This window comes from Drosophila takahashii, chromosome 3L, assembly GCF_030179915.1.
Source record: "Drosophila takahashii strain IR98-3 E-12201 chromosome 3L, DtakHiC1v2, whole genome shotgun sequence".
Classification (NCBI taxonomy): Eukaryota; Metazoa; Arthropoda; class Insecta; order Diptera; family Drosophilidae; genus Drosophila; species Drosophila takahashii.
Window position 1 is genome coordinate 4871413 of NC_091680.1, and position 14286 is coordinate 4885698.

The window sequence follows — 14286 nt, forward strand, 5'->3', positions numbered from 1 at the left end:
GGATTTATTTTCAAAAAATTAAAAAATATGTTTTTGCTGTACGAAAATTTATTGTGATACAGATTTATTTAGTTTTAAGAAGGTACTTAAAAATGTATTTAATTTAATTTTAACAGAGAAAGCTCCTACTTATTTCTTTGAAAAAAAACACTTTTTGCCCTAGTTCGTTAGTTATTTCTCTCAGTGCTCGGAATGCGTGAGGTAAACTTGAGGCAAGTATATAGAAGGAGAGGCCAATAAAAAAGAGCACCAATGAGGAGAAGTAAACAAAGGCAGCGATCGTAAATTCGGAGTGAACAGGAAAATGCCACTAAAAGGAGGAGGAATGCTGTAAATTTGGGGATTTCGAGATGGCAACAGCTGCCTGTCGATCGGAGATCCACTGAATATCCCCAGGAAAAAAGAGGTGGGTGGCACACAGTTGTAGCAGGTGGTTCAGCTGAATCAGGTGGATCAAGTGGTTCGGTGGCTATCACGATCACCCTTCGTTTAAATCGATCGCAGATCACTGAAGTATTCCACAACAAATCGATTTCAGGCTTCATTAGCCGCCCTGCACACAGGAAACTCCCGCACTTCGAGCCGAAGCTTTTCCTTTGTCTTTCCCAGTTTTTCCACAGAGTGAAAAATCCAGCAAGTTAGCCGCTCTATTGATGCTCGGTCAACCAGCGAGTTTCTGTTTTCCGTTTCTGTTTGCTGAATGTTTTTCCCTTTGTTTACCGAATGCCGCGCGCCAAAGTCTCGACTATTTTATTTTAGTTTTTTCGGTTTTTGCTCTTCTCATATGCGTTCTCAATATTTCCCTCATCATTTCCCTTGACGCGTTTTCCCCATTTCCACTTTTTGTTCTGCCACCACCTTCCTTCCCTGAAATTTGTGTCATGCGTCGGCTTTTCCTGTCCGCCACTCGTTTTGCTTTTTCCTCCGACTCTCTGGCTTTCTGGCTTTAATTTCTGTTTGCTGGGAAAGTAAAACAAAGCGAGAGTTGTTGACTTTTGATTCTGCCGATGGCTGAATGGTTGGCTGCCTCACGGGGTGGGGGCTGCCCAGGGTTAAGGGGCGAATGAGGGGCCAAAGGGGGTTAAACGGGGATAAGAGGCTCTTGAGAGGGTACGTGCCAATGACCAATGTTCTGCTCTAATTCAATTTCAATGCGAGCATGCGTTTTGTTTTAGAAGGGGGAAGGGAGATTCCCTTTAGTTTAATGGCTAACTTCCTTGATATGGGAAATACCGGTGGGTAATAGATATGAAGAGCCAGGAATATACAATTTATAAATGTAGCACTTTTCTATATATTTTGTCCGAAAAATGATCAAAAATTGTCAAGATATGGATTGTCATACCTTGTTGAACTAGTTATTAAATTCATAGTCGATTGGCATTCAAATTTAAACACTTTAATTTCTGACCGTTTTTTTGGCAAACATTTTTTTTTTTAATTTAGCCGTAAATGATATAAATAGTTAGCTTAGGTTATTAGCTGAATAAAACAGTTGTTCTTTTAGCTTTGGTATTTATTTAATACTTATAATATTTATTTTGTTGAGCTGGTAAATAAAATAATAAAAATTAAAATAATTAGCTTTTGATGGTTTAAAAAAATATACATTTTTATTGTGTTTCATATTTGGTCCTGTTTATTTCTATTTCAAGCTCTTAAGAATAAATAAAAATCAATTAATTCCCAGGCCAGTTCCCTGTCCTTTTGCCTCCTTGCCTTTTGCTCTCGCTGGTTAACCCCGCTGTCGTATGTTAACTTATATAATTCCTCACATGTTTTGACACATTTCTTAATGGCACCCCGCACACGCACACTCACCGCAAGGCACAGGTAAAAAAGGTAGAGAAAAAATAAAATAAAAGGAACCCAAAGGCGGACAAAATGAACAAATGCAAACACAAAGCCGAGGAGACAAGAAGAGAAATGATATTGTAATTGGCAATCGTTGTTGTGCATAAATCACATGCATAAATTTCCGACCTGAAGGCATATTCCACACAAAGGCAAAGGAGTCCTTAGCCCCCGAAATCCCCTCCCATAACCCCCTCCTAAAACGTCGTTAGTTGAACTCGAATGTTGTTTTCCAATTGGAAAATTTTTCATTAACTAATTGAACATTTTATGGTAGTCAGGAGCGGGGAGGGGAAGGAGTCGCGGAGAGGGGGTCACAATGGCGCCAATATTGAATGGCAAACAGAAAGGAAAACCCCTGGCTCTTATTTTCCCATTTTCCTCACTTTTTTATACCATTTTTCACCTCTCAAAAAACAGGCCATGGCAAGACAATGAACGGACAATGTTAGACAGCCAGGACACGAAAGGACGATGGCCCAAATGGGCAAACACAAGCACACACAGAGGAACATCTAGCTGACATCCTGTGGGTGTCCCTTTGAAAGTGTGTGTGCGTTTTGTATCTGTGTGTGGCCACAATAATTTACGAGCACACGCTTCGCTTCCGTTTTGCAGTGCTCTTTGACTTTTGGGGAGTATTTGGATAGTAGTTCCCCTCAATAACACCAAGAAACATTTAAAATATCCGAAAAAATATTCGAAATGTAATAAATTTATAATTTAACATTCTATTAATCTCCAAACATTTGTTCTTGATTTTTCAATGAGTATTTACCATAATTTTAAGTTTACAATAAATTTTTAATTTTATCGGTTGTAGAATTTGAAATTTGTATAATTTTATTTCGAATTTATATAATTTCATATAGAATTTAAATAAATTTTAATATACTTTCACCTTCAAACAATTTATTTAATTCTTCAAATATTATTTACCTTGATTATAAGTTTACAATAAATTTTCAAGGTTCTCAGAGTACATTTTCCATTTTATTCTTCGCATAAATAATTTATAGAATTTACGCACTTGCCTTTATTAATATTCAAATACCGATTTATAGTTTATTTTTTTCGCCATATAACAAATTCAATGTTCTTCAATTGGCGCCAATTTATTGAACTGCAATAAAAATTTGAATATTTTTTAAATATTTATGGTTCATATTTATTGTCTTGACACCTTGGCTTGGTATCATTTGCTTATTACATTTGCGTAAGTAGAAAACTTATTAAAATTTTCCACAAAATTCTCCGCGCGTCACAAGGTATTCCCTTGGTTCATCAAAAGTGGCGTGGAGGTTTTATTCTCCTTTTAATATACAAATAAACTGGAAAATTTGCATAACTGTCTGGTCTGGGTGTCTTCTTCGGGGTTTTCTGTTCTGTTCCCTTTTCCTCCCCCGAACCAGAACCTCCCCTTCCATTATCCTGGCGGATATTAAACATTAGCGCGTGCTGGACACAACCTCGTCCACCTCATCCACCCGACCAAAAATAATTAAGGTGAAAATTGCTGTCGACACGCAAAGCCCCGAACGAAAAAGGTGGCCGAAGGTAAAGAGCCAAAACCAAAACAGAAAATACATTTTTGAGTCGCTGAGAAATGACCAGAAAGGCAGCTGATAAACCGGACGATTGGAGATGACTAATGAAACCTATTAGCCCTGTGACAGATGAGTTGAAGTCGCCTCGACTGGGAGCTGTGACCGCGATGATGGATAAGCTCATTAAAGACAAAGACAAAGGCCCGGGGATCATTGCCGATCATTCGGTAGCGGCTCCTTCTATGCTGACCCCTTGAATTAATTGAAATCCCCCGGTGGTCAAGCGATGTCAACCGCCTCTTTTCCCCACAGAAAAAGAAAATCAAAGTGATAAGCTGGCTTTTGACATTTTTTTCTTTATCAGTCTAGTGGGCAGTCGTCGAATCAATCAAGTCAGCAGACTTAGTCCATTCACGGCATCTGTGGGCACTCGGAAATTCCACTGGCGCTTCAAGGGTTTCGGAATGCGTTGATTGAGGAAAAAACTCCTTCCATAATCGACGGGTTTTAACCTTCTAACGTAGCCCTCCGGCAGATCATCCACATGGCAACTGATCCGCAGATACTCCTGTGAGTCGTCCACCATCAGTTTCTCTATGGTGCACTTTTAATAATAATAATGGGGGGATTAATAATGGATTAAGACCTCTTAGGAACCTTAGAAACTTACACTATCTGCCAGATGAACCAAATCGTCTTGAATCTCCTGGATTTCATGGCGGTATAATGTAAGAATGGCTGATGGAAAAAAGGGAATAATAATAGAATATATTTTTTATTTCTTTGGTAGCTAAAGAAACTTACGCTCCTTTTGCTTTATATAACTATCGACCAGGTTGCAAGCCAAGAAAGATACCGCAATGAAGAGCAATATAAGACAGCGCCGTGAATTTGGACCCATTTTGGAATTTTGTTAAATGGAGACCAGAAATAAAACGAAAGTGTGTATGAAATGGAAATATGATGGCACTAAAATCAAGGCCTTTATGATAAAAAAACAGAAAATAAAATGTGAAATATTTAGTTTATAAAGTGAGAAAAATATTTTAAATAAAAATTGACTTTTAAAAAGGTATCTTGTTTTTTTTTGTTTATGTCTATACATTTATATCATGTTATTTATGTATAATTTTATTTATATAAATTAGAATAATATTGAAAATTAAAATTCACTTTTAAAAAGTTGTTATGTTAGCTTAAAAATGATTTCAATCATTGTAAGATGACATTCAAGATTTATCTGCTGTTCCTCAGAAAACAGCTCTTATCAAAATTTGTTACCCCCCATCAAAATCAAACCATAAACCATTTAGAGCGAATTGGCGCTAACCAAATGAGAACCTTTCGGCTTTTGCTCCATAGAGCTGGTAAACTTTTCCAATTGGCCATAAAAATCAACAGAAAATCGTTTGATGAGGAACAATCATAAACGAAAACGTGAAGATAAGGCATTTTATAGCCACCTCACAGTACAGAAAAATGATAAACAAATATATAAAACGCAGCCCCTTATATGGAAATTTAAAAAGAATTTGGGCCCACCAAACAAATTTCATAATTTGCATGTCGCATTCGGAGAAAAGTTCTCGGCATTGGGAAAATTTTCCGATTCGCCGTAAAATCGATAGAAAATCTTATGGAAATTTTCGGTTGCTCGTTGGCTTTCGTTTGTTTGTGCTTTTTTGTTTGCTTTTTGGTGTCAGTGTCGAATGCCGAATATCGAATCGAATAGTGTCTGAAGTCTGCGCGATGTCTGCGATGTCTGACGTGTTGTACTGGTGGGTTTTGTGGGTTCGGCCAGATTATTGTTACGTTTATGATTTAATTTCACACGAATTTATATTATTTCGGAGCAATTGTTTTGTGCGTCGTCGCATTTATGGTGTATCAGTTGTTTATGGTTTCTTTTGGCCAAGGCAAAAAGATTTCGGTTTCACAACCCCAAAAACGGATAGAGAGAGAGACTTGTTAGCCCAATTAATAATTATTATTGGCCGCATTTACTAGGGAAAAGATGATGATGACTTTGGTGTGGGAGGCCTTGGCTTTCTCTGCAGTCTGCCCACAGCGAAGATTTAATTAATTGCCGCGTAAAATTAATTTCATTTCAATTGTGCAGTCGCATCATTAGCAGTTGGAAACCCCCCTCCGAAAATCCATAGTTGGAACCCCGAAACCTGCTGAGTAAGCAATGATATCGTTTGTAAGTTGCCCCCATACCATCGAGATCCCAGATCTCGAGTGCCATATCGTTTTTATTTCGCCTCGAGTGGGCTTGAAAGGTGATTAACGCGATCATAGAAATGATGTCGGATCGGAGGAGTACCGCTCATCTGGGGGCTCATCTTTCCAACACCTGAAGTGGGACAGGGAAACGGGAATATTATGGAATATTATGGAGGCCTATCACTCAGAAAAAAGAAGATTAAATTGTAAGCACTAAATAACATTCATCTTCAATCTATAAAATGAAATGTGGCTTAGAGGGTTTTAAAACTAATTATTTTGTATAACTTTTATTTATTTATAAAATATGTATTTTTGTATGTATTATAAATTTCATTGTAGAAAAATTTATTTGAGTTATAAAAATGTTATTAATTTTCCAAATTCAATCAATCGATAGTCATAATATTAATAGACCATCAAATGTGACAGATAATAGTGCTAATATATTTACTACCAATAAAAGATGAGCCTTATTAAATCTATGGGTACGAAAAAATAAGGAACACCTATTTTCTGATTCCTTATTAAAATACTATAAATATTTTTTTAAATATTTAAATATTTTTTGTTTTAACTTAAAATATTTTCTAAATTAAATTCGAATACAATTATACTTTTCTCGCTGTACCTAAGATCGTTAGACGCTTAGATCATGACTCTTTTCTTTCTTTCTTTCTGCGTTTGGGCACGCGCTAAATGTCAAAAAAGTGCCCATGAAGCCTGGGGAAGAATCAGCCGCCTGCTGTTCATAGTCAGCCTCCTCCCCCATTGCCACGCCCCCTCCGCCCCCGAAAGCTGAAAATGACACGCCCTCAGGCGGAGGCCGCCCACTTGGAACATGTCGAATCATTCATTCAACTCGCAATGAAATGTGGGCTGCGAGGTGTTGAAAGGCAAAAGCGCTGAAACCGAAAACGAAAAAAACCAAAATACAGAAATCCAAAAGGCATTTTGTGTGCATTTGTAATTTGTGGAGCTGCACAGCACTGGGCTGTCATTATTTTCTGTAACATTTAGCGAAATCATTAATAATTGTTGCCGCCGCAGCAGCGACACAGATACGCACTTAAAAATTGTCAGACGACAGCAACAACTTTTGGTGTTAACTTGATTAGCATTCGCATAAATTTCGCAGTTGCATCTTGTGGATTTGCATAGAATGCACATTTTGGTGCCACTATTATATTACTATACCACATTATAATCTTCCATCTAACCATCAAGTTAGATGGAATTTTTGAATTCGAGGTGGCCCTGCCCCAATTTCGATTTCTATTCCCTTGAATGAGATTTCAATTACCCTCGCATTATGCAAACAAATAAATCTGGAGAGATAAGGTTAAGCCGAAGAAATTATGAAAATATTTCCCAGAAAATGCGCAGACAAAACAAATTGCCGCGTAATCTCTGGGTTGCTTTCTCACCCGCTGGAAATCCAGAAAAAATCCAGCGACAATTCAGGGGACCCAAAAATAAATCGGAATCATTTGGAAACTTGTCCTTCGTCTTTATCGGCAAGTGCCGCCAAGTGGAATCAATCAAGCGGAGAGCCATTTCCTTGGAGACTCTCGGTTGTGTTTCTCATTTTATTCCGATTCCGAAGCGTGACAATATTTTGGCCACAATTCAAACGAACTGATCTCGAGGGTCTTCGCTGGGTAATTAATCATGTCGAGCTGGCCGATAAGTTCTGCTCGGTCGAGTGCAGTGAATTTTTCGAGGGGTCCTCGTTCCCCGATCTCCGAACCAGAGTTATAACAGGTAGTTCCCGAAGGTACTACCCTTCGACATCGATCTTTGTGTGAGGTAAGAGTTGCCACAGTGGCATCAATAAATCCACTGAGATATCGCTGGCTGGAAAATCAATTACCCTGCAAGGATGTTCGCCTCCAATTTGAATATTTATGGTGAACTGTTCGGATCTCGACATAAAAGCGCCAAATTTGATACATTACAGGTTTTTAGAGGGGGATTTTTTGGGATGAAAAGTGAGTAAGAAGGGTCAAAAATAACACAAAGTAAATATAAAGTTGCATTGAGTGATGGATAATCCTAAAGGGAAATATATTTAAGTATGAGTATAATTGAAAAAATAATATAATAAATAAATCATGAGGGTATAAAGAGAATTTAGTCAAGATATAATCATTAAAATAGAGAATGTAAAAAATAGATACAAATATTGATTGACTCTATGGCTTTAGTTTTCCTTTTGTAATCACTTATCGTAAATATTACCAGATGATCATTAATTTTCATTAGAACGAGCAATTTTACCCCATTTGTATATTTTTAAAATAAATAAGTTCAGCACACCATTACTATTGTAAAACCCCTTAACCATAATAACGATATTTATATCTCCCAGAACGTGCATATGTATCTTCTAGGCCAAAAGCGTTATAAATTGGCTGACATTTGTCAACGAACGGACAAACGGATTCAAGTGCGGACTTGGAAATGTGTCTTTGGCATATCTCACGGATGCCAAACGTAAGACAGGCAGCTCGAGAGCAAACAAAAGCGCGAAGACAAACAAATTCGAATGTATCTGCAAGTAAGCGAGTATCTGAGTATCTGGGTATCTCAACTTGTATCTCGAGACGTCTGCGGTGGCATTAATGGCAAATTTGCACGAAGTCAATAGCGAAAAGCAGGGGGAATAGTCAATTATCAATAGCGGCGAAATATGGACGAATGTATCTGTGCGAGCAGTGTAGATACTTTTGTATCTCTGGATGTTTTTGTTTTTCCACCTGCGTGTGTGGTGTTGTTGTTTTTATTTCTACTTACTGCCACCGTGTACGCAAAAGTGTCTCTCTTTCTCGCTCTAACCGAATGCCCCGTCTCGCTCACTCGCTGTATCTTGTATCTTGTATCTCTCGCTCTTTTTGTCGAGCGCCGATTGGCTGGCTTTTGAGTCTGCGCCGCTTTGCGGAGAGGCCACACCTCTAAACAGAAAACCCCCCGTCTGAAAACCACGTTTGCGTGTCATTTGGCCCCCCTTTAACCCCCCTCTAACCACCACTTAACCCCCCTCTCACAGAAAACATAAACTTGTGGCTCCCTAATGGCCCGAAAGGAGAATAAAATCCAGAGGGGGATGAGTCGAAATGAAAATGGCTTTTATGTGTGGCGTGCGTTGGGGTAATTTTATGATTCAGGGAATTACGGGGCAAAACTGACAGTTTGGCTCCTTCTTTCCACCTTTTTTCACGTTTTCCACCTGGAATATGTAGATACAGATATGCCTTTTAATTGTCGCTTTATTGATTTCCCTCAAAAGAAAGCACATAAGCTGACTTAATTTATGCTTTAATTCTATTTAATTATACTTTTCGACCATCGAAAGAACTGCATGGGGTCTTTGGGAGATTCGCGTGCTATTTGGGCAGTTTTTATTTTGTCCAGAAACTATCTAAAATGTGTCAAACCTAATGAACGGTGTAGTAAAGCGGTTTTAGCGGTTAAGGGGAGGATTTTCGAAGGATTATGCTTGGTATGTCCCCTGATTTATTACCCTTCTAAAAGCTAGCTATTTTATACTTTGGGTTGTTAAAAGTTTATCTGTTCTTTAGATGTTAAGCTAGTGTGCACTTAACATTGGGTCCTTAAAATGTATAGAAAAGCAATAGAAGGTAATCGTTACTTATTTAATAGTAACGAAATAGTAGCTAAATTAGTATTGGTTCCTTAAAAAAATCCATTAAAAAAATACATATTTAACAAAAAAATATAATCTTTTATTTTTTAAACGTAAATTAAATTTTCTTCTTTAAAAAAGTGGATTTTAATAGATTTGATTGTATAGATTTTTCAAGTCACAACTTAAGTTCTTCAATAACAATATCCTCTATTTGATTCACTTTCTTGTAATATAGGTAATACGTTTTTGTATCATAAATAAATAATATGTCCTTTAATGTTTTTTTAATAATATTTTCCATTTCTAACAATGCTTGAAAATTAATAAATTAAAACGTTTCTTGTTAATATTTTTAATTTTCTTCTTATTTTTAATAATGGTATATTGTTTTAGTTCCATCTTTTAAATTCTTATAAATATGTTTTTATTTGTATCACCCATAACCACCTCTATTGCAGGTCAAATCTAAAATGGCGAATCCCAGACGGCGCATTCAATTAAAATCGACCGAGCGGCTCTTATACCTCCAATAAGATCAGCTGGCCGAAACGGAACCCACCTGAGAGTGGGGTATAAGAGATCTTGAGATCACCTGGGCTATTTTACAGAGAGTTGAAAACCCAGAGAGCGAGATCCAGGTGAGCGGAACACCTGGTGAGCAGCAGAGTATCCGAAAGATACGAAAGGTGAGTGAGAGCGGCGGCGGTGGAGGGTTAAGCGGCGGGGGTTAAGCGGCAGCTAGCTGACTGGCTTTCTGCCTTTCTGACTTTCGAGGCTCGTCTGCGCAAAACCCGCGCTCGTCCAATCAGTACGAACTCGGTTCCCGCCAGCGCAGTAACAACTTCGCCGACGAGCGCGTGAAATACCTTCAGTTTCCTTTTAAGCAAATCAAGAAAAATATTTTAAAAATCAAAACCCACAAGTGCCTTACCATTTAATCTATAGAATATTGCAACGAATTTACTGCCCCTAAATATATACACCATATCGCAGCAGGAACACAAAAGATACAGATACAAAAGCTCAACGAATGCGGAAGTGAGCCAAAAAGCCGGCGGCTTTTTTATTAAATTATTGCAATTAACGCAAAGGATAAAAAATATACACAAGTGTGCTAAAAAGCAAAAAGCAAACAAAGGGAAACAAAAGAGTGAGAGAAAGTGATCGAGTGCCTTCATTTGCATATCCTTGCAAATCGAATTAATTTAAAATTTTAATAACAAAAAATCAATTGAATAGTAAGAAAACGTGCCGCAATGTCTGTTGTTCGCAGTGCCATGTCAAGCAGAAGTATTCAATAATATTAAATCCCGAAATCTGAAACCCAAAATCCGAATTCGGATCTGAAAATTGATTAATCACTGTGCCTTGAACTGATCGTGACTCGTGAGTCAGAGCAGCGCCATTTAATTGTCCGCAAATAAAAGTACGGAGCCCAGTTGCAAATTGTCGGGTTAAATATTGGTAGAATATCGGTGGAATCCCCCTCCCCCGCCAGGCATTACCCCTGGCCCCACCACTCGAGTGAAGCTTCATGCGAAAAACGCCGCTTAAATGCATACGGATATCATAATTGGTGATCAATTTGCCGCCAATAATAACTACTGGGTGATGCAGGTGAGTTGCGGTTCTAGCAAAATAATAATATAATACTAGAAAATAATAGAGAGTTTTATAAACTTACTTTAGCTGGAAATAAAAATCCAGAAATGACAGTTTGTAAAATTCGAAATTAATTCAAAGAGATCTTAACAAAATAATTCAGATAAAATGATAGGTTCTTATAATAGGGTTCTAAGCATAAGGCCCATAAAAATATAATTCTAACGAACCTTAAATATTTTCAGGAAAATAATATAATCAAGAAACAAATAATGGATGTATAACAGACAAGATATTATAAATGTTAAAAAAATGTTTGTTGGATCTATAATATTTAATTTGTATTTTAAATTCAATATAATATTTTGACCTAAAAAAAATCGATTCAATGAAGTTGAATGACAATCAATAAAATCCTATAAAAATAATAGGGGTTAACAATATTAATTACCCAAAAAGGATCCCTAATTCCTATGAAAATCTCAAATGCTAGCTAATTAAATCTTGTTCACTTGTCAAACAAAAAACTCCAACGAAATCATCGTTAACCATTACGGGCCATAATTATAACAAAATGCGGTAATTAAGCCGCTTTTATTGCAAATTAATTTTAGCCAAATTTGACAAACAATAAGAAAGACAGAAACCACAAAACAAATACGAGGGCTTACAAATCACATGAAAAACACCTTAAACCCAACAACTTCCGCTTATCAAAATGCAAATCTTGAACAGACCAGATTTTTGTCGATTTTTCGAATGCGAGTATAAATAAAACGCACGCGGCAATCTCAAAATTACAATAAAACCGAAAACAAATTAGCTCGATTATCGATTGAGATGAGGAGTTGAGCTGCGGAATTTGTGTGTTTTCGAGTTTGTGTTTCCCCAGAGATTAGCACCTTGAATTTCCTCAGGTGTTCCTTGGGTTCCTCCGCTTTTTTCTCCTTTTTTCCTTATTTTTTGTTTGTCAAAAGCGACAATCGATTTGTAAATCTCGTTATCACCTACAGGAACCCTTGGCTCTTTAAGCCGTTTTCAAATAAACGGTCGGTCAACTCTTTTGAACTTGTCCACACTTTTCACGCGTTCTGTTCCTCTGATTTTTGTAGGGAAACTGTGGCGATTCGATCCCAAGCGATGATCCTCACTCCTCCTTTCGATACATCCATGTTTGCAGCCTGTTTTTCTGTTTTCCTTGCTTTATTTGCCTCAATTGTTTGACTCGCGCTTACTTGCGAAGCTCTGGGTAAATATTTGTCCACAACACTTTGCCAATGTGTCAAGTGTCCCCTCTGGAGACTCAAACCAGCTGACTGACTGGGGGATTTCATCATGGTTCCTATACGGGAATATATATAGTTTTTATAGCTATAGCATTGAATACTATGAAAACATAAGCACAAAATGGTCAGGGTGCGTATGAGTAATACTATTTTCTGGCGAAGTGTTTATCCTGTTTATTAATAGCCCGCTGGGTGTCAATACAAGTTTAAGTGTAGTGGAACTGATCGAAGGGAAAGGAGAATTCTAACCTTAATAGGGGAGGTTTTCTAGAACCACGGAAAATATATTAAATTTATATAAAATTAAAAAAAAAAATGATTAAAAATATTAAGCTTTCTTCTTTGTATTTTCTTAATATATCAAATATCATTAAAAATAATCCTGGAAGTTTCCCAGTAGCTAGCCATATTTTTAATTAAAAGAACCTTATTGTTTCTTCCTAAATTTCCCCATCATTACCCCTTTTATCTTAACTTTTTACACCCTGAAGTCTACCCGTCTTACGCCCATTGATAAGTTCCGTTTTCCCTTCCCCCCGAAAGGGAAGTCTAGCCTTACTCAACAAAGCTTCGGGTTAAGTGCCTCTTGCTGGCACTTGGCACTCTCGAGAACACTTCCTTCCCCTAAAAGCAGATAAGGAACTGCTCGGAGACTCAGAGACCCAAAGAAGAAACCCGAGACATTGGCGATTCCGGGGAAAAGACGAGTCAAAGAGTCGACGGGTCGTAAAAGAGCTGGGTGTTCGACAAGTGTTGTTGCTTGTTCCGCCTGTCACCATCAATGGCTGCACTAATTAGGCATGTGTTGTCAAATATTTACAGACAGTCGCAAAAGTACAAAGCGCTGTTGCCCCTTGAAAACCCCTCGAAAGCCCCTCTACTTCCTCTAGATAATATGAGGCTTTTGAGGACGAGGGGGCGGACTTCTTCCGTTTTTTCCACTGATTTTAACAGATATGACAAGGTAATTCCCACGACTCACGGCGATTATGACGAAAAACTCTCGTATTTTATGGCTCAGAACGAAATTAGTTTACGATTAGTTTACAGGGAATTAGCGGAATGGGTATCCAAATAAACGAGTATCTGAGTATCCGAGTATCGAATACACTCAGTGAATAATGGAACTAATCAAGCACGTAGGCACGCGGTTTTGCAGCTCTGATTAATGGCCCTGAACCATTGTGCTTCAATCGTAAATAATTAAATATAGATAAAAATCAGATAACTCACAAGTTGGTTGTGAATTCAGGGGAGGGGTGCTTACTACTGTCAGCACGGGTCTTGAGATTTATGCAAATTGTTTTAGTGGCCCAAAGTTGCCCCAGTGATTTGTCAATAAAATACATTTTCTAATGTACGAAAAAAAACGTATGAGTTTATGGCCAATCTGAGTCAATACAAAATATTTGCATTTGCGAATTGCAATCGAAATCAGACAAAGGCGGCCGCCTTCAAAGAATCAGCGAATAGGTGCTGAAATTTAACAAGAATTACAGTCGATCACAATTGCTCCGCCGTCTGCTCATCTGAGCCATAAAAAATCGTGGCAAATTAGATAGAAAACGGCCAAATAATGGTGAAGATAAGATAATGATGTCCCTAGTATAGACTTTCCATTTCGAAATGAGTTCAAGATTGGATCGGGCCAAACACAAAACACCGATTGCCAATTACACACCGCCGCAAACAATGGCAGTTAAATAATAACTGGAGTAAGCCATGAAAACAGTTGGCCAAAATCTCATTAAGGCCCAGTGGGAGATCGCCCATCGATCGATGGATCGATTCCTATGCAAATTCCGCCAGTAATTTCGGTTTCCTTCATCACAATAAAAAGATTTTAGTCTTTTTTGCCTTTTTAGCCAATTCATGCAAATGAAAACGAAAACTGGCACACAAAATGCGCCAAAAATGGCTAAAGTTGCAAAAAAAGTAAAATATCATTCATTTGCAGCCAGTTTTGATTGATTCGCCGCCTGGCCAAGTTGGAGGTCAATCAAGCCACGGGAATCAATCACTCACAAGCCATTGAGCTGCCATAGAATATAGAATCTTAGGGAATACACTTAACATTATATTAAAATCAATGAATAACTTTTGTATATTTCTAATCCTAACT

At 37.7% G+C, this 14286-nt stretch overlaps 2 protein-coding genes across 2 annotated transcripts in view; one reads left to right on the forward strand and one right to left on the reverse strand.

Annotated features, from left to right (window-relative positions):
- Positions 1 to 3733: 3733 nt before the first annotated feature.
- Positions 3734 to 4366, reverse strand: LOC108066034 (uncharacterized). Its single transcript, XM_017154349.3, has 3 exons — positions 4206 to 4366; positions 4072 to 4139; positions 3734 to 4005 (listed from the first exon to the last, which is right to left on the reverse strand). The coding sequence occupies exons 1-3, from the start codon at positions 4300 to 4302 to the stop codon at positions 3790 to 3792; spliced, it is 381 nt and encodes a 126-aa protein (XP_017009838.2). The 5' UTR covers positions 4303 to 4366; the 3' UTR covers positions 3734 to 3789.
- A 5725-nt stretch (positions 4367 to 10091) lies between these two features.
- dar1 (dendritic arbor reduction 1) overlaps positions 10092 to 14286 on the forward strand; it is a 31177-nt gene continuing 26982 nt past the window's right edge. Inside the window, exon 1 of the mRNA XM_017154368.3 lies at positions 10092 to 10893. Within this exon, the coding sequence (XP_017009857.2) occupies positions 10831 to 10893 (63 nt within the window). The 5' untranslated portion in view covers positions 10092 to 10830. The remainder of the gene's footprint in view (positions 10894 to 14286) is intronic.

Coding starts and splice junctions, on each gene's coding strand:
- LOC108066034 (XM_017154349.3), bottom strand. CDS start 4,302: ATGGGTCCAAATTCACGGCGCTGTCTTATATTGCTCTTCATTGCGGTA. Junction 4,140..4,205: donor TTATATAAAGCAAAAGGAGC/GTAAGTTTCTTT, acceptor TTTTTCCATCAG/CCATTCTTACATTATACCGC. Junction 4,006..4,071: donor TGGTTCATCTGGCAGATAGT/GTAAGTTTCTAA, acceptor TATTATTAAAAG/TGCACCATAGAGAAACTGAT.